The 21,953-nt window shown below is 43.5% G+C and overlaps 1 protein-coding gene across 1 annotated transcript in view; it reads left to right on the top strand.

Annotated features, from left to right (window-relative positions):
* cmpk (cytidylate kinase) overlaps window positions 1–20,853 on the top strand; it is a 56,559-nt gene extending 35,706 nt beyond the window's left edge. The window contains exons 2-7 of the mRNA XM_070886911.1: window positions 6,947–7,227; window positions 8,913–9,059; window positions 14,034–14,186; window positions 17,076–17,152; window positions 17,268–17,364; window positions 18,152–20,853. Of these exons, the coding sequence (XP_070743012.1) occupies window positions 7,108–7,227; window positions 8,913–9,059; window positions 14,034–14,186; window positions 17,076–17,152; window positions 17,268–17,364; window positions 18,152–18,193 (636 nt within the window). The 5' untranslated portion in view covers window positions 6,947–7,107 and the 3' untranslated portion in view covers window positions 18,194–20,853. The remainder of the gene's footprint in view (window positions 1–6,946; window positions 7,228–8,912; window positions 9,060–14,033; window positions 14,187–17,075; window positions 17,153–17,267; window positions 17,365–18,151) is intronic.
* Window positions 20,854–21,953: the final 1,100 nt, after the last annotated feature.

The raw sequence follows: 21,953 nt of genomic DNA, 5'->3' as shown, positions 1-21,953 counted from the left end.
CCCCTCAGCCCACCCCCCTCCCCCTCCTCCCCCCGTCTCCCCTCCTCTCCCCCCTCCCTCTCCCCCCCTCCCCTCTCCCCCCTCCCCTCTCCATCCCCTCTCCCCCCCCTCCCCTCTCCCTCCCCCCCCCTCTCCCTCTCCCCCCCCTCCCCTCTCCCCCCCTCCCCTCTCCCCCCCCTCCCCCTCCCCCCCCTCCCCCTCCCCCCCCCCTCCCCTCTCCCCCCCTCCCCTCTCCCCCCCTCCCCTCTCCCCCCCCTCCCCTCTCCCCCCCCTCCCCTCTCCCCCCCCTCCCCTCTCCCCCCCTCCCCTCTCCCCCCCCTACCCTCTCCCCCCCCTACCCTCTCCCCTCTCCCCCCCCTCCCCCCCCCCCTCTCCCCCCCCTCCCCCCCCCCTCTCCCCCCCCTCCCCCCCCCCTCTCCCCCCCCTCCCCTCCCTCCCTTCTCCCCCCCTCCCCTATCCCCCCCTCCCCTCTCCCCCCCCCTCCCCTCCCCTCCTCCCCCCCTCCCCTCTCCATCCCCTCCCCTCTCCATCCCCTCTCCATCCCCTCTCCCCCCCCTCCCCTCTCCCTCCCCCCCTCTCCTCCCCTCCCCCCTCTCCCTCCCCCCCCCTCCTCCCCCCTCTCCTCTCCCCCCCCTCCCCTCTCCTCCCCCTCCCCCCCCTCCCCTCTCCTCCCCCTCCCCTCCTCCCCTCTCCCCCTCCTCCCCCCTCCCCTCTCCCCCCTCCCCTCTCCCCCCCCTCCCCTCTCCCCCCCCTCCCCTCTCCCCCCCCTCCCCTCTCCCCCCCCTCCCCTCTCCCCCCCCTCCCCTCTCCCCCCCCTCCCCTCTCCCCCCCCTCCCCTCTCCCCCCCCCTCCCCTCTCCCCCCCCTCCCCTCTCCCCCCTCTCCCCCCCCTCCCCTCTCCCCCCTCTCCCCCCCCTCCCCTCTCCCCCCCCTCCCCTCTCCCCCCCCTCCCCTCTCCCCCCCTCCCCTCTCCCCCCCCTCTCCCCCCCCCCCCCTCCCCTCTCCCCCCCCCTCCCCTCTCCCCCCCCCTCCCCCTCCCCTCCCCTCCCTCCCCCTCCCCTCCCCCTCCCCTCCCCCTCCCCTCCCCTCCCCTCCCCTCCCCTCCCCTCCCCTCCCCTCCCCTCTCCCCTCTCCTCTCCTCTCCTCTCCTCCCCTCCCCCTCCCCGTGCCTCCCCTCCCCCCTGCCCTCTCCCCCTCCCCTCCCCCTTCCCTCTCCCCCTTCCCTCTCCCCCTCCCCTTCCCTCTCCCCCTCCCCTTCCCCCCCTTCCCTCTCCCCCTCCCCTCCCCTCCCCCCCTCCCCCTCCCCTCCCCCCCTCCCCCTCCCCTCCCCCCCTCCCCTCCCCCCTCCCCTCTCCCCCTCCCCTCTCCCCCTCCCCTCTCCCCCTCCCCTCTCCCCCTCCCCCCGCTGTCAGAAACACAGACACTGACAGACAGAGAGTGAGAAACACTGGCGGGCGGGGGGGGGGGGGCTCCCGGTGCTGCAGTCGGTAAGTAGAAAATGTTTTATTTATTGATTTTTAAAAAAAATTATACCTTATTAATTTTTTTGATTGATTTATTGGTTGATTTATTGATGTTTTTATCATTTATTATTGATGATGGCTCTTTATTTGTAAAACTGAAGTGTTTAATGTTTGTAAACTTCCCTTTAAACTCCCCTCATTCCCTACGCCTGATTTGTAACCTACGCCTGATTTTCTAAAGTGTAGACAAGGTTTTTTTTGAGCGTACACTTACTCCATTCTAAGTTAGTTTGGAGTAAGTTTTCACTGCTGAAACTTTGAAAACAGGCGTAAGTGGCCGGACACGCCCACTTTTGAAAAAAAATTCTGTTCCAAAGTGAAACTGTTCTAACTGACTAGAACAGGAGCAAACTAAATGCCGAGAATTTGAATTTCTAAGATACTCCGTTCTACACCAGTTGCTCCAAAAAATCAGGAGCAACTGAGGCCGAAACTTGAGCCCATTATTTCTCAATAATGAATTGTTGTTGATTTTCATTCAATAATCTTGTAGAATTGTGTCATCACCTGTTAGCCACATTGAGGCCTTGTACTGGCTTTCCACTGGTACGCTCACGGCCTTCCACGAGAGGTGGGCGCCGGAGGGACTGGAGTGCATCATCACCCCCGGCAACCAAATTTGAATTTGAATTTATGTGTTTTAAAGTTTAATTTGTTTTAATTGTCGGGTTTTTAGTGTCCCCCTCCCCTTTTATAGGGGGCACTTGTAAAATATATGATTTTAATGCTCTTTAAAAAAAACCCACAAAAAAACAAAAAAAAGAGGGCAGTTAAAAGTGTCTGGAGTGTCCCCCAGATCGGGGGGGCACTTGATCTAATGTTTATTTTGTCCCCTCCCCCCCCAAAAGAGTTGTACTGGCTTGGGGGGGGTTGTTCAGCCCGACTGCCTGCCTCTTGTTGGTTCAATGGTGTAATGGCAAGTACTATGGACTTTGAATCTAGCGATCTGAGTTCAAATCTTGGTAAAAGCTGAATTTTAGGGAATTAAGGGTTACGGGGAGAGGGCGGGTAAGTGGAGCTGAGTCCACGGCCAGATCAGCCATGATCTTGTTGAATGGCGGAGCAGGCTCGAGGGGCTAGATGGCCTACTCCTGTTCCTAATTCTTATGTTACTTATGTTACTCTCTTCCGCGCCTACATCCGGGCCAGGGTAACCTTGGAGATGGAGCACGCGGTGTCCACCGGTACGCTCGCGGCCTTCCGCGAGAGGTGGGCGCCGGAAGGACTGGAGTGCATCGTCACCCCTGGCAACCAAATTTTAATTTGATTTTATATGTTTTAAAGTTTAATTTGTTTTAATTGCCGGGTTTTTAGTGTCCCCCCCGCCCCTCTTTTATAGGGGGCACTTGTAAATTATGGTTTTAGAGCCCCAAAAAAAACACACAAAAAACTACAGAAAATACAAAAAAAAAGGGCCTTGGGAAATGTTTGGAGTGTCCCCCAGATCGGGGGGCACGTGATTTAATGTTTATGTTTGCCCCCAAAAGAGTTGTACTGGCTTGGAGGGGTTGTTCAGCCCGACTGCCTGCCTCTCTTCCGCGCCTACATCCAGGCCAGGGTGTCCTTGGAGATGGAGCACGCGGTGTTCACCAGTACGCTCGCGGCCTTCCGCGAGAGGTGTGCGCCGGAGGGACTGGAGTGCATCGTCACCCCCGGCAACCAAATTTTAATTTGATTTTATATGTTTTAAAGTTTAATTTGTTTTAATTGCCAGGTTTTTAGTGTACCCCTCCCCTTTTATAGGGGGCACTTGTAAAATATATGGTTTTACTGCCCAAAAAACCCCACAAAAATCACCAAATAAAACAAAAAAAAACCACAAAAAGGGCATGTGAAAAGTGTTTGAGTGTCCCCCAGATCGGGGGAGCACTTGATTTAAATGTTTAATTTTGTCTTCAAAAGAGTTGTATTACCTGACTCAGTTGAAAAATGTCTGGAGTGTCCCCCAGATTGGGGGGCACTTGAACTAATGTTTATTTTTTCTCCAATCAAAAAGAGGTGTACTGGCTATTGGTTCCACCGGTACGCTCGCGGCCTTCCGTGAGAGGTGGGCGCCGGAGGGACTGGAGTGCATTATTACCCCCGACAACCAAATTTTAATTTAATTTTATATGTTTTAAAGTTTAATTTGTTTTAATTGCCGGTTTTAGTGTCCCCCTCCCCCTTTATAGGGGCACTTGTAAATTATGGTTTTAGTGCCCAAAAAAAAAGGGCCTGGAAAAATGTTTGGAGTGTCCCCCAGATTGGGGGGCACTTGATCTAACTGTTTATTTATTGTTTCCAACCAACCAAAAGAGTTGTACTGGCTATTGGTAGTGTCCCCGCAGTTAGAGGGCATTTGTATAATTTGCCTCTCGGTGCCCTCAAAACAAACACCACACAAAAAACAAAAAAAAGGGCACTTGAAAAATGTTTGGAGTATCCTTCCCATTTAATCAGGGGGGGCACTTGATTTAATTGTTTAATTTGATTACAACCAAGAGTTGTACTGGCTATTGGTCTTCTGTTTTCTGCACCATATGTCAAGGTATAGGAGAAATTCCTAGGCTACCCCTGAAATTCCTCCACTTGTGTCCCCATTAAGCTCTGAACAGCTGAGTGCTATTTAGGGCCCAGTAATCAATGAGGCAAAGATATTCAATTACCTTTTTAAATCAAGGCCTTTAGCATCTCAGGAGCTGACGAAAAAAATATCTGCAATAAAATTCAGCCCAGGAAGGGCCTAGCCAAGTAGTTGTGGATTGCTCCGACTAATGTTGATGGATTGAGGCAAGTGCCTCCAAGCACTCTTCCAGACGCAAGCTACCAACCTCAAATATGATGATGACCCTGATATTTGAGACAGGGATATAGCTAGATCCATGGGAAGTTGGGAATTCTGTACTGCCACACTTCTGCTGGTGGAGTGGGACTCCTGGAATTTTGGCCCCTTGGTGTCTGATTTCCATTTAAGAGATTTTCAAACAGTATATTTAAAAGCTGAACATGTGGACACCCTTCAGAAAAAAATATTAAAGCCAGTGGAGAAAGAGTTTTGGTCATTCCAGTGTCTCTAACGGTTCATCACCAATGTCGTGACGCAATACCTAGAGCGAATAGGATGCTGGGTGTATTTACAGGACAATTCACTAGAAGACAAATCGTACTATTTTGTCCTTGTACAAGACCTTAGTTAGAATACTGTGTCCAGTTTTGTCTCTTCACATGGGTCATATTGAGGTTTTGGCAAGGGTACAGCAGAGGACCACAAAATTAATTCCCAGTTTAAAGCATCTTTCTTACCAAAATAGGCTCAAAGAACTGGGTCTCTATACTTTAGTCAAGCATAGACTTAGTAGAGATTTGATCGAGGTTTGTGTTTGCATAGACAGTTTGTTTCAACTAAATAGGTTCGGGAGTCACAATCTCAAGTTATGTAAGGCAAGTTTGGGTCTGCCAGACCAACTCTGCTCCAGGCATCATTATAGCCTTGGTCCAAACATGGACAAAAGAGCTGAATTCTTGAGGTGAGAGTGACTGCTCTTGACATCAAGGCAGCATTTGACTGAGTGTGGCATTGAGGAGCCCTAGTAAAATTGAAGTTAATGGGAATCCGGGGGGACTCTCCACTGGCTGGAGTCATATCAAGCACAAAAGAAGGTGGTTGTTGGAGCCCTAGGAATTCCTCCGGGCAGTATCCTAGGCCCAATCATTTCAGCTGCTTCATCAATGAGCTTCCCTCAACTCTTTTGATAGGAGACAAAATTAACCAGTTAAATCGAGTGCCCTCCGATCTGGGGGACACTCCAAACATTTTTCAAGGCCCCTTTTTTTTTGGGGCACTAAAATCATAATTTTTACAAGTGCCCCCTATAAAAAGGAGGGGATGAGCTTCCCTCAATCATAAGGTCAGAAGTGAAGATGTTCACTGATGATTGCACAGTGTTCAATTCCATTTGCAATTCTTCAGATAATGAAGCAGTCTATGCCATGTGCAGCAAGACCTGAACAACATCCAGGCTTGGGCTGAAAGTGGCAAGTAACATTCCTGCAACATAAGTGCCAGGCAATGACACTCTCCAACAAGAGATTACAACCACCTCCCTTTGACATTCAAAGGCAGTACCATTGTCAAATCCACCACCATCACATCCTGGGGAGGAGGGAGGGGAGGGGTCACCATTGACCAGAAACTTAACTGGACCAACCACACATACTGTGACTACAAGAGCAGGTCAGAAGCTGTGTATTCTGCAGCGAGTGGCTCACTTCCAGACTCCCCAAAGACTTTCCACCACCTACAAGGAGTGTGATGGAATACTCTCCCTTGCATGGATGAATGCAACACTCGAGAAGCTCGACACCATCCAGGACAAAGCAGCCCACTGGATCGGCACCCCATCCACACCTTAAACATTTACTCCTTCAACCACTGTGAAATGTGGCTGCAGTGTGTACCATCCACAAGATGCACTGTAGAAACTCACCAAGGCTTTTTTGACAACACCTCTCAAACCCGCAACCTCTGCAACTTAGAAGGACAAGGGCAGCAGGCGAATGGGGACACCATCACCTCCAAGTTCCCCTTCAAGTCTCACACTATTCTAACTTAGAAATATATTGCCGTTCCTTCATTAATGCTGGATTAAAATCCTCGAACTCCTTCCCTAACAGCACTATGGGAGTACCTTCACTACACCAACTGCAGCCGTTCAAGAAGGCGGCTCACTGCCACCTTCTCAAGGGCAAGTAAGGATGGGCAATAAACGCCCACATCCTCTGAATGAATAAATAGAAGAAACATTTTTTTAAATCAGGTTTAATGTTAGGAGGTGGTTTGTTTCCCAGAGAGTAATGGACCTGTGGAACAGGTTGCCGGCTCATGCAGTGAACGCTGATTTACTGAGTTCCTGCAAGGGAGAGCTGGACTTGTTTCTGGCTGGGGAAGAGATCACCATATAAAAGGCAGGTACTGTATAACATTAATCAGGACCAGAGTGGTCTCCTGGATTAGTTTTGATTGCCTCAGAGGGTTGGAGAACAATTATCTAGCCTTTTCCCCTAATTGACCTGGGTTTTATCTTTTTTCATTTCTTACAGATTACATAGCTTTCAGATGGTGTGGGAGTATATATTGTGATGCATAAGATGTGTGGATCAGGCTGGATGGACCAGTAGGTCTTTTCCTGTTCACATATTCGTAATACGTGATGATCTGGGAGAATATCCTGATAACCCGCAGTGCACTTCTTGGAGACTAAGCAAATAATGCTTAAAATTATTCCGCTGTTGGCAATATTAATGACTTTTGAAAATAACATTGGTTTCCACGTAATCGTAACGTAATGTCCTTTTTAATCTATGTTGCTTGCAAATTTCAAACGCCTCTTAATTGCAACCTTCCCTTTGCCTTGAACTGAACAAAGATTGCTTGCTTGTGTGCAGCTCAAACCCGGAAGCAGTCGTCCCGCCGAGTGACTTGTGTCAGAGGCCGTGTGGACCGCGGAGGAGGAGGGAGGAAGCGGCCGACTGACTGTTTTTTGAAAAATATATAACTGATTTATCGTCGGGAGAAGCGAGGAAGAGCTGGTGCTGGTACTCGGCTTATGGTTATTCATTCTTTGGGAGCGTTGGTGCGGAAGTTGCTGATGATGAAGCCCAGGGTGGTTTTTGTTCTCGGTGGGCCAGGAGCCGGGAAAGGGACCCAATGCGTCAACATCGTCAAGGTGGGTGGAAAATGAGGACACGTAGCGAGCGCCTGGAGCCGGAGGGAGAGCAGCTCCCAGGCCAGAGCAATGCATTTTTCTGTGGCACTCACTCAACAGTAAGGTAGAGCTGCTCGTTCACTCGGAAACCAGTTTGATTTCAAACGGGAGATTTGTGCCTCCTTAGTCTTAACGTCAGGTCGGTGAGAGATTTTTAAACGTGTAACAGGCCGTTGACAAATCAGTTCGTCAAGGAAAGTGACCGAAGTCGGATACAAAATATGTAATGGGTGGGGTGGAGGGAGGGAATTTCGAGAGGCACTTTTTAAACTGTTAGAAAACGGATCGATCCATGTAATTTGGAAATTGGCTTTATATTTGGAGATTAAATAGTCTTGCACTGTGGGAAGTCCGAAAATTAAAGCTTGTTTGCCAAATTTGATAACATTTTCAGTCAGCGGAGCTTCTAAAAGCACAACTGCTTTTAATTCTGCAAATCTGCACTAAGAGGAATATTAATTAATGGTAGAATTATGGCATGATGTCTTGAGTTTCTTTCTAATTCTAGTTTCTCACTTTTTGGCACTTGTATTTACAAAGAAGGCGCTTCTCTAATGAAGTGTGTTGCATTTTTGTGTCTGTGATATTGATATGATTTTTTCCTTATGACAATTTTGTGGCTATATTTCCCAATTTTAAGGGAGTTTCTCTGTTAGATTTGAATGTCAGTGGTAGGATTTCTAAATATCGTACACTGTTAATTTCCAAAAATAAGTGGGCAAAAATATGCCTTTTGGGAAATGTTTTAATGATTAGTGACTGCATATTTTCCCTCTGACTTAAACACACTGACAGTGTAATATGGACAGAGCCAGATCTGGAAATAAAAAATATTGGTATCAGTAAAAGGTGACCATGAAAGTGCCAGATTGACGTAAAAACCCACTGGTTCACTAATGTCCTTTCAGGAAGGAACACTTTCATCCTTGCCCGGTCTCGCTTAAATGTGACTCCAGTCCCAAACCAATGTGGTTGAGTCTTAACTGCCCTTTGAGGTGGCCTAGCAAGCCACTCTGTTGTATAAAATTCAGGGCAGCTCCAATTCAGACTAATTTTGGTGTGTTATTGCATTTTAAGCTTGGTATCTCTTGGCTTAGTGTGGTATGAAACCACACAGGTTTGACCCACTTGTTGAGTTGGGTGATCAGACATGACAGAGTAGGAATTTGTAATGGAAGCATAAAAATAAGAACATTATGTGTAACTTTAAAATGGAGACTAAATTGTCTCTGCATGTCCTAGTCCAATTATCCCTTGCCCTCTAATCTTGCTTCACTTGAAGATTATATTTATCCTCCACTCCCCCAGGAGATCGACTAGTTTATAATAATATGCTGCTACGGTTGCATTTAAGCAGCATACATTCTGAAAAATGTGCTGTTGGCTCTAAATAGCATTTTATTATGGCTACAGTAGAAAAATATTGAGCCACAATTGAATGGGTGTGGCTTTGGTTAGATTTTAATGCCATTTATAGTGAGTAAAAATGCAGCTCAATGAGCTCTGGAAGTCATCTTGCCCGCAGAGGACTCCGCTTAATACCACAAGAATTTGAAACTAAAATTAATGGAGTTTTCACTATCTTATATTTTCATAATTGTCTTGTGTTAAAACTTGTAATTCACTTTTTTTTTAATGTTATCCAGAAATATGGATACACTCACTTGTCTGCCGGTGATCTACTTCGTGCTGAACGGAGCAAAGAAGCTACTCAGTATGGAGAACTTATTGACAGTTATATTAAAGAAGGAAAAATTGTCCCAGTGGAGATAACTATTAGCCTTATTAAAAGGGTAAGCCAACTTTTGACAACCTATAGAGCAGTAATATTTCAGTACATGGAATTCCTGCAATGATTTAATTTTTTTTCACTGATTCCACCAAGGACATTTTGAGATTCTTGGCAGAATGTTGTGGCAAGTTGATGTTAAAATTATGACTATGCATTAATTGTGTTGCAGACCTGTGCTTTCAGTGCAGTCAAGTGACTTCCCTTTTACAAAGCCTCCTGCCCACAGCTTTATCACTGAGATGGTTTTTCTAAAAGGATTTGTAACTGAAATGAAAATCTATGGCAAAGTCATGAAATATTGACACATGGTGTCTTTAGCATACTGAATACATATTGCGTATAGTGGATTTTATTTGTAATGTTATATTCTTTGTGGAAGAATGTGTCCGTACTAAAACCACTTAGTAAAGTCATTGTACACTTCTAACAGCAAGTTAACAATGTTATTTTTGTCAGAACTTGCTGTCAATCGACACATGGAGCATTTTGTATGCCGAGCTATCACAAAAGCTGCTGTGGGGAAAAAGAACACGCTTTGGAAATGGTTGAACCAATTACATCACTTTTTTCTTGTATTCCTAAAATGGCAAACACAACTCCATTCCAAATGAATATTGGAATACACAACTCCTTTCCAAAAGAATATTTCTGTTTCATCAGATGATTGCATTTTAAATGGAACTAGATCAACAAAATGCACAGTGTAAAATTCATAGCGATTTCATATGGATAAAAATAATTTAGATGGAAAAATTAAGTGCAGAGTTTAGTTTTTTATAATGTTTTGAGTAGGAAGTGCTGAAATGTGGCTGGCAGTAATATTATTCATGATACATGGCCCCTTCCTGATCTAACTTAGCAATAACTTTACATTTGGTTTTACAATTATTTAATTTGCTAAAAATATAATTTGCCACATTATTTCTGTTTTTAATCTTCATAACTCTTGTCATACAATGTCTATTTTACTTACTGCAATTCTCTTCCCTAGAAAGTGCATTAAAACAATTGTAAACCAAGTGCATATCTTGCAAAATGTACCAAGGGCAGCCATATGCTATTCAACTTTATTTCTTTATCTGGTATCTTAAACTGTGTTTGTACAATCAGTGCTCATCTAATAGTTTTCTTCCACGTCAGGATATAGTTTATGACTCACCAAATTACAAATCCACCCATTGCCTTTTATGCTTAAATGCTGTTTGTTCAACGCTAGTAGAATCATTCTAACCCAGATTGTTATATTAGGGGTGTATGTTCTTGTTCACTTTTGAATGACATTTTCTTTGTAATTAAAAGAGCCAATACTAGATGAGAGAATCTTGCTAAATATCTTGAAGCTGTATCCATGACTCCAGTTAAATGTGTAGACCATCAAACCTTATTTAGTGGGGCAAACAAAGTTTGGATTCTCCTGATTATTCCATGTTAACACTGTTTTCCAATCCTATTTTAATGTGTCTGTTGCAGTGGGGGTAGGGGTTCATATGTTTGAAATCACTTTTGCAATTGTTGCATTATCAGCTGTTCACTGGTAGAGCATATAGCCACCTAGTTCTATTGCAATAGGAGAAAATATTGGAAAGCACAGCAATTAGTTGGCCGTCCCTAGCGAATAAACATTAGCTCCCCAGCACTACTACTGAGGAAAGAAAATGCCATGATCAGATGAGCTGAAGCAGTCCTTTTAATCTGCTGCATTATCAGACTGACTAATATGCTTATGTTGGCATCAACAGCATATACCACGCTATTAAATGCTAAATTTTGCCGACCATTTCCTAATCCATTGTAACACTGGAGTCACAAATGTTAGTTGGTTAATACTTTTTAAACTGAGATGCTGAAACACTTGTGTTGGGATGTGCATTTACATCTGGTTTCTTCACAACAGTATCCCTGAACCATATTCCTTTGTTTGCAATCTATAAAACTGATCCAACCTTGAATAGTTTTTAAGGATAAAGCTCTCAAAAACTTTTCAGACATCAGTTTTTTTTTACCATTCTTTATATGAGTATTACCGGTATTTAGCAAGAATATCTTACTGATTTATTTTGATTCTACTCAAGAATTTCTTTTTAAATTTAGCTGTTGAGGGATTGTGAAGACCTCCAAGTTGGGATCCACATATTTTTCAGTTTCAGTAGGTGATATAAAACAGACAAATAAAACTGAATATGTATTTTTCTGTTAAAATGGAGTGATACAGAGGAAGGTTGTATATGTGTGTCACATTTCAAGACTTTTACCTATTTGGGCTAATTTATATAATAATGCTGTGAAGTTAATGCCACAAGAAATTAATTCGCAGCAACATGCTATCTGGGCTGCTGATCAGGTCCATTAGCTGGGGTATCAAAGTAATATACCAGGCCTAGTTAAACTGTGGAGTTCCCATTTGAGTTGATAGTTTTAATTAGACAATCTTTGACACGAGATTGGGCAGGATCAGGGATTAATCTGTGTGGAAAGAGGCACTGTTTGGCAAATGGACCTCTACCTTCCAGAGGCTGAATGCCAACTCCTACCTCCCCTGGACCTCAGCCCCACCACCGAACATCAAGCCATCGTTTCCCAGACCGTCACTGACCTCATCTCCTCTGGAGATCTTGCCCCGAACATCATAGTTGCCCAACTCTGCACAGCCTGCATCTACCTCCTTCCTAAGATTCACAACCAGGACTTCCCTGGTAGACCAGACCCATCATTTCAGCCTGTTCTTGCCCCACAGAACTTTCAGCATCTGCAGTATTTTCCTTTTGTATTCATGTTTAAATCACTGCCACTTCTCTTCCAGGAATGCCCACTTTGAAGAAGTTCTGCTCTTGTCTCTGGGATTTCCATTTGTCTCTTTCACGTTGTTCACCCTCATTGCTTTCTGTTTCTTTTTATGGATCAGCATCTACTAAAACTCTCATTCACAGCCACATCTCCTCCTTCAGCAACTGTCTCTGGCTTCCACTTATTTCATGTGGATTCCAACTGAAATTCTGCCCTTCATGTTTCTGTTCCATCTATGGTTACAGATTTCTGCATGATATTCAGCGCTCCTCAACCACTGCTCTTGCCACTTCCCGAGATCCATATTCACATCCGGCGCTTTAACAAAAATAGTTTTCTTCCTTTTCGGGTGTCAAGGACCACAATCTTCAGCAGCTCTTGGATACCAGCGCCCCTCCAGATCCTTCTTCCCCCTTCACTTTCCTCTGATCCCATTCTTCCTTCTAATCTCGCTGAATTTTCATAATCCCCTCTGACCTTCCTCTCTCTGACCCCTAGCAATCAGTCCTCAGGAAAGGCCTCTGCTTCATCCCTTTATGACCCCACCTTAATGAATTATTAGCTCAGCGTGAAGCTGAGCTCTTCTATTGCTTTCGCCTCCATTTCTCTGGTCAAGAGTTTTCTTTCCCCCCTCCCCCCTCCCCCCTCCCCCCTCCCCTCCCCAGCAGACCCTTTCTCCCATCTTCAGAATTCACATACCACCTTGACCCCTCCTTCTGGCCTCTTACCCACTTTAGATCCTTTTATTGGGAACTGCCAGCTTAACATGGCTGTCTCAATTTCTCTGCTTTCTTCACTCAATCTAATCTGCCTCCCTCTGAACTTGCAGCGCTCCCGTCTAAACCTGAAATTGTCATTAAATCTGCTGACAAGGGCGGTGCTGTTATTTACCAAACTGACCTCTACCTTGCAGAGACTGAATGCCAACTCTTCGACACCACCTCCTCAATGTTCCCTCTAATTTTTGGGGGCTGTACAGCCCCTTTAAGGGTCTGTGGGCCCATTCAAAAATCCACGCATGTGCGGTTTCTGCGTTTAAAAGCTGACTCAGTGGCTGTGCTGGAGCGCTGCGCAGCTTAAAGGGAACGTTGCTCCTCCTACCTCCCCCGGACCACAACCCCACCTGCAAACTTCAAGCATTCGTTAACCAGACCATCACTGCCCTCATCTCCTCTGGAGATCTTCTTGCCCCACCCGGTCAGAAAATGGCCTCCAACTTCATAGTCTCCCAGTTTCTAGCTCCTTCCCAAGATCCACAAACAGAACTGCTCTGGTAGATCTGTTGTATCAGCCTGTTTTTGCCCCACAGAACCCCTCTCTCCACAGATGTTGTCTAACCTGAGTATTTCCAGCATTTCCTGTTCCAAACTCAAACCTTCTGAAATAAGAACAGTCAGTGAGCGAGGCAGAGGAACTATCTTAAGTGCGCCAGTTAGTGAAACTGACTACTAAAATATCAAGGACAAACTTTTTGTATAATTATTTTTGATATGAAGAATACAGGTGCAACGTCCTGAATTCGGAACTCCAAAAACTGGAATTGTCCAAAACCGGACATTTTGCGTATAGCTGATGGAATTGTCCAGAATTATTATCCGAAAACCGGACATTTTTGAGCCAAATCTGAAATCTGGCATGGATTCGGTTGAAGATTCCGGATTTCAGACAAAAAAAACTATCTGAAATCCGGAATCCTCGACTAAATGTGTGTCGGATTTTGGGTTTCACCGGATTTTGAACCTCACCGCTCAAAACCAAGCACAAATTTTCTTGTCTGAAATCCGGAAAAACTCAAAACTGGAACGGATTCAGTGCTGAAGATTCCAGATTTTGGACATTGAGTTTTACCTATTTCAGGTACAATGAAAAGGTATTCTTTTCATTCATGTCTGTTACTCTAGAATTAGCTAAACTAGAATTAACTAAAGTGCTTAGCGGTCCACCTTCCAAATGATAGGATAGCACAAGGGATACATGCAAGATCACAGTATCCAGTACACACAACAAGGGGTATTGTGGTTCGTACGCCCGATCCCAGTCATGCTATTGTATAGTTTAATATTGGATAGTAAAGATATACTCTTGCTCGTTTTATCTGACAACAATCGAGAACATTCAGTGTGAGCTTTATTGCCAGAGTAGGAATTAATTCAGCAAAATGTTTACATTTCATTTCTGGTTTATTTTGCAGGCAATGGATGAGACGATGGCTACAAATGCCATGAGGAACAAATTTCTTATTGATGGATTTCCGAGAAATACGGACAACCTTGAAGGCTGGAACAAGAAAATGGATAACGATGCTGACGTGAAATTTGTCCTTTTCTTTGACTGTAGCAATGAGGTAACTGAATGAACAGTTTCCTCAGAAAAATTATATCCTGAGAATGATTGGTCCTGTCAGTGGATGAATGCTTAACTTACCTGTATGGCATTCCTCTGTCCATAATTTTGATTATTTTATATGTGCTAAAGCCACTACTAAAATAAGCAGAGGACTGTCATGAGAGTGAATTTAGTATTTTCTAAACATATATATTTATGTAAAAGTCCTGTACTAATCATCTGAAATACCTTAATTTAACTATTATTAACTTGTTCTGTAGGTAAGGCACAAAAGTTAGTGTAAAGAACTAAACCTTTCCAGAAATTAACTAAAGCACTTAGGATATTGTGTCCAGTTTTAGTTATAATGGGCCCAAGTTTCCACAGGATAAAAAACGGGTGCCCCTCCGAGCTGGGCGCCCGTTTTTCGCGCCTAAAACGGCGCCAGAAAAATAAAGCGCTATTCTCGAGCGCTTTGCAGCTCCTTGTCTGTTTGGCGCGGCGCCCAGGGGGGCGGAGTCTACACTCGCGTCGATTTTGTAAGTGGGAGGGGGCGGGTACTATTTAAATTAGTTTTTTTCCTGCCGGCAACGCTGCGCGTGCGCGTTGGAGCGTTCGCGCATGCTCAGTGTGAAAAAAAACATTGGCACTCGGCCATTTTTGTAGTTCTTTGTAGCTGTTTAATTTTTGAACATTTTTTAATAAAATCACATTGCCATCAGCACTGAGGCTTCCCTTCTCACTGTCTCCTTCCCCTCCCTCCCCTCCGTGGCAACAAGCCGCTGTCTCCTTCCCCTCCCTCCTCTGCGCGTCAACAAGCCGCTGTCTCCTTCCCCTCCCTCCCCTCCCTCCATGGCAACAAGCCGCTGTCTCCTTCCCCTCCCTCCACGGCAACAAGCCGCTGTCTCCTTCCCCTCCCTCCCCTCTCTCCACGGCAACAAGCCGCTGTCTCCTTCCCCTCCCTCCCCTCTCTCCACGGCAACAAGCCGCTGTCTCCTTCCCCTCCCTCCCCTGCGCGACAACAAGCCGCTGTCTCCTTCCTCTCCCTCCCCTGCGTGGCAACAAATGGCGGTTTCCTTTGAACGATGGCTGAAGCACTTTCACACAGGTAGGAAGATGGTTTATTTAATCTTTTCTTTGCTTATAAATGTTTATTCAGATTGGATTTATTTGTATAATATTTGTAGAAGTATAAATAAGGATTTATTGTCGAATTTAATGAGTTCCCTTCCCCTCCCCCCCCCCACCTCGTTCTGGACGCCTAATTTGTAACCTGCGCCTGATTTTTTAATGTGTAGAACAGGTTTTTTTCAGTTTTACAAAAATCTTCACTTGCTCCATTCTACTTTAGTTTGGACTGTGGAAACTTTGAAATCAGGCGTCAGTGGCCGGACATGCCCCCTTTTGAAGAAAAAAATTCTGTTCTAAAGTAGAACTGTTCTACCTCACTAGAACTGCAGAAAAAAAAATGTGGAGAATTGCGATTTCTAAGATAGTCCGTTCTCCACCAGTTGCTCCTAAAAATCAGGCGCAAATCATGTGGAAACTTGGGCCCAATATTTGGTGATGAAAATTGAGCTAGAAAGGGTGCAAAGGAAATCAACAACAATGATAGCTAAGTTTGTTTACTTCTCTTAGTTTCAAGGATATGATTCAAAAGTTAGGGTTATTCTCTTTGGAGAAATGTAGGTTCAATAGGAGAGATTTAATGTAAGGATTGTAGAATTATGAAAAGATTGTAGTTGATTTAGATTAGATATTCAAAATAGATAGTGATAGGATAGAGGGCCTGCTTCTTAAATGCTTAAGCAAAGAGTGAGGTTGGATTCTGGAAGTATATTATTTCTCAGAGGATTATCTCCTACCAGAGCAGGTTACTGGTGGATGTGAATCTTAGAAATTGTAAGCACAGAAATAGGTCCATCGTCCCTAATCTGGTGGTGCACTACAGTTGTTTAACGAAACATGAACATACGAAAAATGACAGACAGGTAAAGAACATCTGGTCCCACAGAATTTGACAAGTTCCTGAGGGACTAAAACTTTAAATGTGTATTGGGGAGGGGATGGGCTGATTATTCACCTAGTGGTATGCCATGTGTAGCTATGATCTTCTGGAGCTAACCCTATCTCTGTAATCTCCTCCAGCCCTACAATCCTCTGTGATTTCTGCATTCCTCCAGTTCTGGCCTCTTAAACATTCCCAGTTATAATCCCTTATTGATTCAGAATGAATTGCCCATTTAAAAAAAATATTTCAGTACTTTTTGTTTTGCCTCTCCCAGGAATTAGCATTATTAGCGGTTGGGGAGGATTGTGCAAAGTTGTACCTTTTTTAGAATGTTGAAAATTGAATACCATTGGTAGGAAGTAGTACCCATTATGAAATAAAAATTGGGGTTTGAAATGTACCCCACTGAAGTAAATTAATATGAAAAAAAAATTAAAATGCAGGAGAGATTCAATTTAAATATCAGTCTGTTCACCTCTTGAGATGTGGATTCAAATCCAGATCTTATTGATCTGTTTTATTTAGCATTGTGTCTCTGCAGCCAGAGTTTTCTGCTTCTGTGTTTACCAGCCTGCAATCTTCCACCCATTAAAATGACTGGATGGAAAACTGGCTGTAGGGGGATCAAGGGGTATGGCGAGAAAGCAGGAATGGGGTATTGAAGTTGCATGTTCAGCCATGAACTCATTGAATGGCGGTGCAGGCTCGAAGGGCCGAATGGCCTACTCCTGCACCTATTTTCTATGTTTCTATGTAAGCACAGAATCAGAAAGCCTGGCCTGCCTGTGTGTGTCTGTTTTTTTTCTTTTCTCTTTTTTTTTTCCCCCTTTTCTGTCATTCAGTATAGGGTCCTGCTGGAAACTAAACTTAATTTCTCACCTTTTTTTGTTCCCAAAGATCTGTATAGAGCGCTGCCTTGAAAGAGGAAAGGGTAGTGGAAGAACAGATGACAATATCATGAGTCTGGAGAAACGGTAGAAATGAAATTTTATTTCATAGAATCATAGAAATCGTTCTGTTGTGTTTATAAAGAATTGTCTTGCTCTGCTGTTGACCTTGCATTTATTTTATTGGAACTCTTTTTTCCAGAATTCAGACATATATACAGTCTACTAAACCCATTATAGAACTATATGAGAAAGAAGGGAAAGTAAGAAGAGTTGATGGAGCCAAAAGTATTGATGAGGTACGTGATGTATACCTAGAACAAGACTGCTAGTCTTGTCAAATAGCTCCTTGATATAACTTTGTACCTATTTTAGGAGAAAATGTTCAGTGTTTTTATTTTGTTTGAATTTAAGCATTTGCCATAAAATACTGACCACCTTCTAATACAGGTCAGCATTTTATGGATTGATAGATAAAGAAATAAAACTGAAACAAAAGGCAAAGCAGAAGCATTAATAAGTTGCTACTTTAAATTATTCTTTAGCAATTTTTAAATTTGTTCTTGGTATGTGGGCAACCGTAGCATGGCAAGATTTATTGCTCATCCCTAGTTGCTGTGAGGGTATTGAGAGTCAACCACATAGTATGGGACTGGAGTTATTTCTAGATCAGGTATGGGTGGCAGGTTCCCTTCCTTGAAGGACAGTGAACTAGTTGGGTTTTTACAAAAACCTCAACAGTCATGGTTATTTTCCTGGTGCCAGCACACAAATTAGCAGATTTATTGAGTTCAGTTTGACAGCTCATGACCTCTGGGTTGCTAGTCCAGTACTATAACTACCCAATCTGGGTACACAAACTTCATCTTCCATGAATTTCTTCATGGAATTGGCAGCTTTGTTGAAAATATGACTTTAAACTGCCTTAATGCTTTACCTCACTATACAGATTTGGGCTTAGTAATTCCCCCCCACCCCCACCCCTTCCTGTGATATAAATACATGGCAATACAATGTTGCATGTATTTAATAGCCAATGTTTGAAAATGTTCAGTGTTAATTTATAGAATTTATTTTATTTTTCAGGTTTTTGTTGAGGTCCAGAAAATCTTTGATGCTGAAAACTGAATTGGGAGCTCTTGAAGTTTTAAAAATCAAATACTTGTACCATTGCTGGATTAGCTGTTCTATTCTAACTTTTTTGTTTATTTTTAAATACTATATTTTCTTCATCAGAAATCCTTGGATGGGTACATGTTTCTTTTCCATTAGTGTATCATTTACTATTACTTTTGTATGAAGACATTCTTTATCAAGTGCAGTGAGGAAATGCTAAGTTTTTTTTTAAAACCTGATTCCAAAAATGTTTCTAACTAGGACTCTTACCTAGTTCGTTTGTAGAATAGAATGGCTCATGTAAAACATGTACTTGCCTAAGGATGTATCCAATCTCTCTCTCTCTCTCTCTTTGAGTCACTTGTAACTGATTTTGTTTCATACCAAATGATCATATTTAAAACAGTTGGTGCACAAGTGGGTATTTTTCATCAACCTACGTACAGATGACCCTAATTTGATTTTTAGATGCCCAACTTATTCCACATTTGTAATTCTGAATGCAAATTGACAGAACTTGAAGGAATGCAAAGAGTGAACTACCTGTATTGAATTTTTTAAAGTTGTTCATGAATATTTAAATACTTTTTTTGTGTGGAGGAAAAATTAAATTGGGAAAAGTAGTCTCTGAAAATATGTTTGTTGTCCTTGGGTTTATCTATTTGTGTACTTAAAAAAAAAATCTATTTCAAGGACTTAAATGTATCTTTTTGGTCATGCTATAGTTAAAGCGTGTGAATTATTATGTACACTACAGTACTGTGTCCTGTAGGATGAATGTGTTAAGAAGAAAAATGGTTGAATCTGGAATAGGAGGCTGAAAAACTACTACAGGTTGAGCGTCCGAAATCCAGAGTTCCAAAATTCGGAATGTTCCAGACACCGGGCTGATGCGCAGCGTCTGGAATCCGGACATTTTTTTTAAGCCGATTACCACTGCGAGTTGGGCCTCGGGAGGGCGATAAACACACACACAAAAATCCCCCCCCCCACCACCCCCCCCTCCAAACTTCACAACATTCTCAAAACCCTTACCTGCTAAATCACTGAAAGAATTAAATAAAATAAAAACTTAATTTTTTTTTTTGCACGTCTGCACCACAAGATTTTCCCGGCCGCTGACCCCGGAACCGTCTCCCCTCCTACCCGCTCCACCGCGTTTAAAAATCGATTAATTTGGAGCTTTGAAACAGTTTTCAAGAACCAAAAACCATCTCAATTTTGTCTGCACAATATGACCGCACACATCACAGGAATTCTGACAGCTGAAACAATGACTGGTCTACGAATTGCAAGCAGACAACAAATTAGTTTCCTCACTTGCAGTGGGCTAATTACTGCAATGGTACTTTGTAAATTCAGATTGATGCAGCACTCAAGGACCATTACCGGAGTTCAACCATTTACCTGCCCCCTCCCGCCCTGCCCCCTTACCTCGGCCCAGGTGTTTCCAGATTCGGGACGTTGGAAAGGCGTTCCGGATTTGGGGTATTTCCAGATTTCGGAACGGCCTTGGTCCCAAGGTTTCCAGATTTCGGCCGCGCTATCTGTACAGACCGATATTCTAGTTGGGTTGGTTACTAGACAATTTACAAGCCTGAAGTAACAATTCCTTTGCTACGCTCAAGTTAATGCTCAAATGCACCAGTTAAATATGTGTAAGTATACAATAGGATCAGACAGACCTGTCATTTTGCACTATATTTGTGTTCCAATGTTTGTGTACAGAAGGACACCTTCTTAAATTTCTGTCCCACAGACAGGTACTGTGCATGTGAAAAGAAAAAAACTCAATGCTGGAAATATAGAGCAGCTCAATTAGCATCTGTAAAGAGAAACGATTGATTTCTATTTTAGACCAATTGTCAGAACAGTCCATCAAAGGGTCTACACCCGAAACATTAACCTGTCTTTGCTCTTTGCAGATGCTGACTGACCCCTGTATTTCCAACATTTTTATTTGATTTTAGTCTTGAGACTATGATGACCAATTGTAATTCCAATCCTCCCTATCTAAGCTATCTGAGCATTGAATTTTGAGAATTTTAAATCTGGTTATTAAAGGTGAAACTGTACCAGAGTGTATCGCTTCATTAACTTGATTGCAAGAGATTCTGCTTGGGCAATGGTTTTGCATCTTTGTGCTGATTTTCTTAATCAAAATCATACCTTGTTCACTGTTGTATTTAATGAGCATGTTGCTCAAACGTGGTAAAAGCGGGTCTGTTGCTTCATTACAGGTAATATTGTGAAGATGTAGTAAATATTGCTACAAACCAAGACGGGAGCTTCATAGCGTACTGCAAATGTGTATCTTAAAGTGCCAGGCCTTGGGGAAAGGCTCATCTAATTTGTGTTACACATTGGTCTCATACTTTTAATAAGATTTAATCTGGCATTTGTTACTGAATAATTACATTTCATTCCACGTATTAAGCTCTGTGGGTATAAAGGTAGTAGTGCAAGAGAATTGTAATTCAGTGCAACGTACTTGGTTTTTGTATCCAGTCCATGGTGACAAAATCTGTGTAATGTTCCAAAGGTCTTACAGTGAAACTGTTTTCAGGTCTTCAGCAACAACATTGTTTAGATCTCTGCATAAATGTAATTTACCTTGATTGGGGCCCATTTGCTTATGTAATAACAGTGCAAATAAAAAATACTAAGGAAAATTGACTACCTGTTCAAATGTTTTAAATTTTAATGATTTATGTTTGCAGAAAAGTCATATTTTCTCATTATATTAGCTTCTTGTGGCCTGAATCCAGAATATTTTTGATTTAGATTGTACTAGAAGATATATTCATACTTCCAGCTCATTATCCTGGATCCATAGAAACATAGAAAATAGGTGCAGGAGCAGGCCATTCAGCCCTTCTAGCCTGCACCGCCATTCAATGAGTTCATGGCTGAACATGAAACTTCAGTACCCCCTTCCTGCTTTCTCGCCATAACCCTTGATCCCCCGAGTAGTAAGGACTTCATCTAACTCCCTTTTGAATATATTTAGTGAATTGGCCTCAACTACTTTCTGTGGTAGAGAATTCCACAGGTTCACCACTCTCTGGGTGAAGAAGTTTCTCCTCATCTCGGTCCTAAATGGCTTACCCCTTATCCTCAGACTGTGACCCCTGGTTCTGGACTTCCCCAACATTGGGAACATTCTTTCTGCATCTAACCTGTCTAAACCCATCAGAATTTTAAACGTTTCTATGAGGTCCCCTCTCATTCTTCTGAACTCCAGTGAATACAAGCCCAGTTGATCCAATCTTTCTTGATAGGTCAGTCCCGCCATCCCGGGAATCAGTCTGGTGAACCTTCGCTGCACTCCCTCAATAGCAAGAATGTCCTTCCTCAAGTTAGGAGACCAAAACTGTACACAATACTCCAGGTGTGGCCTCACCAAGGCCCTGTACAACTGTAGCAACACCTCCCTGCCCCTGTATTCAAATCCCCTCGCTATGAAGGCCAACATGCCATTTGCTTTCTTAACCGCCTGCTGTACCTGCATGCCAACCTTCAATGACTGATGTACCATGACACCCAGGTCTCGTTGCACCTTCCCTTTTCCTAATCTGTCACCATTCAGATAATAGTCTGTCTCTCTGTTTTTACCACCAAAGTGGATAACCTCACATTTATCCACATTATACTTCATCTGCCATGCATTTGCCCACTCACCTAACCTATCCAAGTCACTCTGCAGCCTAATAGCATCCTCCTCGCAGCTCACACTGCCACCCAACTTAGTATCATCCGCAAATTTGGAGAT

Source organism: Pristiophorus japonicus, chromosome 8 (genome assembly GCF_044704955.1).
Source record: "Pristiophorus japonicus isolate sPriJap1 chromosome 8, sPriJap1.hap1, whole genome shotgun sequence".
Lineage (NCBI taxonomy): Eukaryota > Metazoa > Chordata > Chondrichthyes > Pristiophoridae > Pristiophorus > Pristiophorus japonicus.
This window is presented reverse-complemented; position numbering and strand designations above follow the sequence as displayed.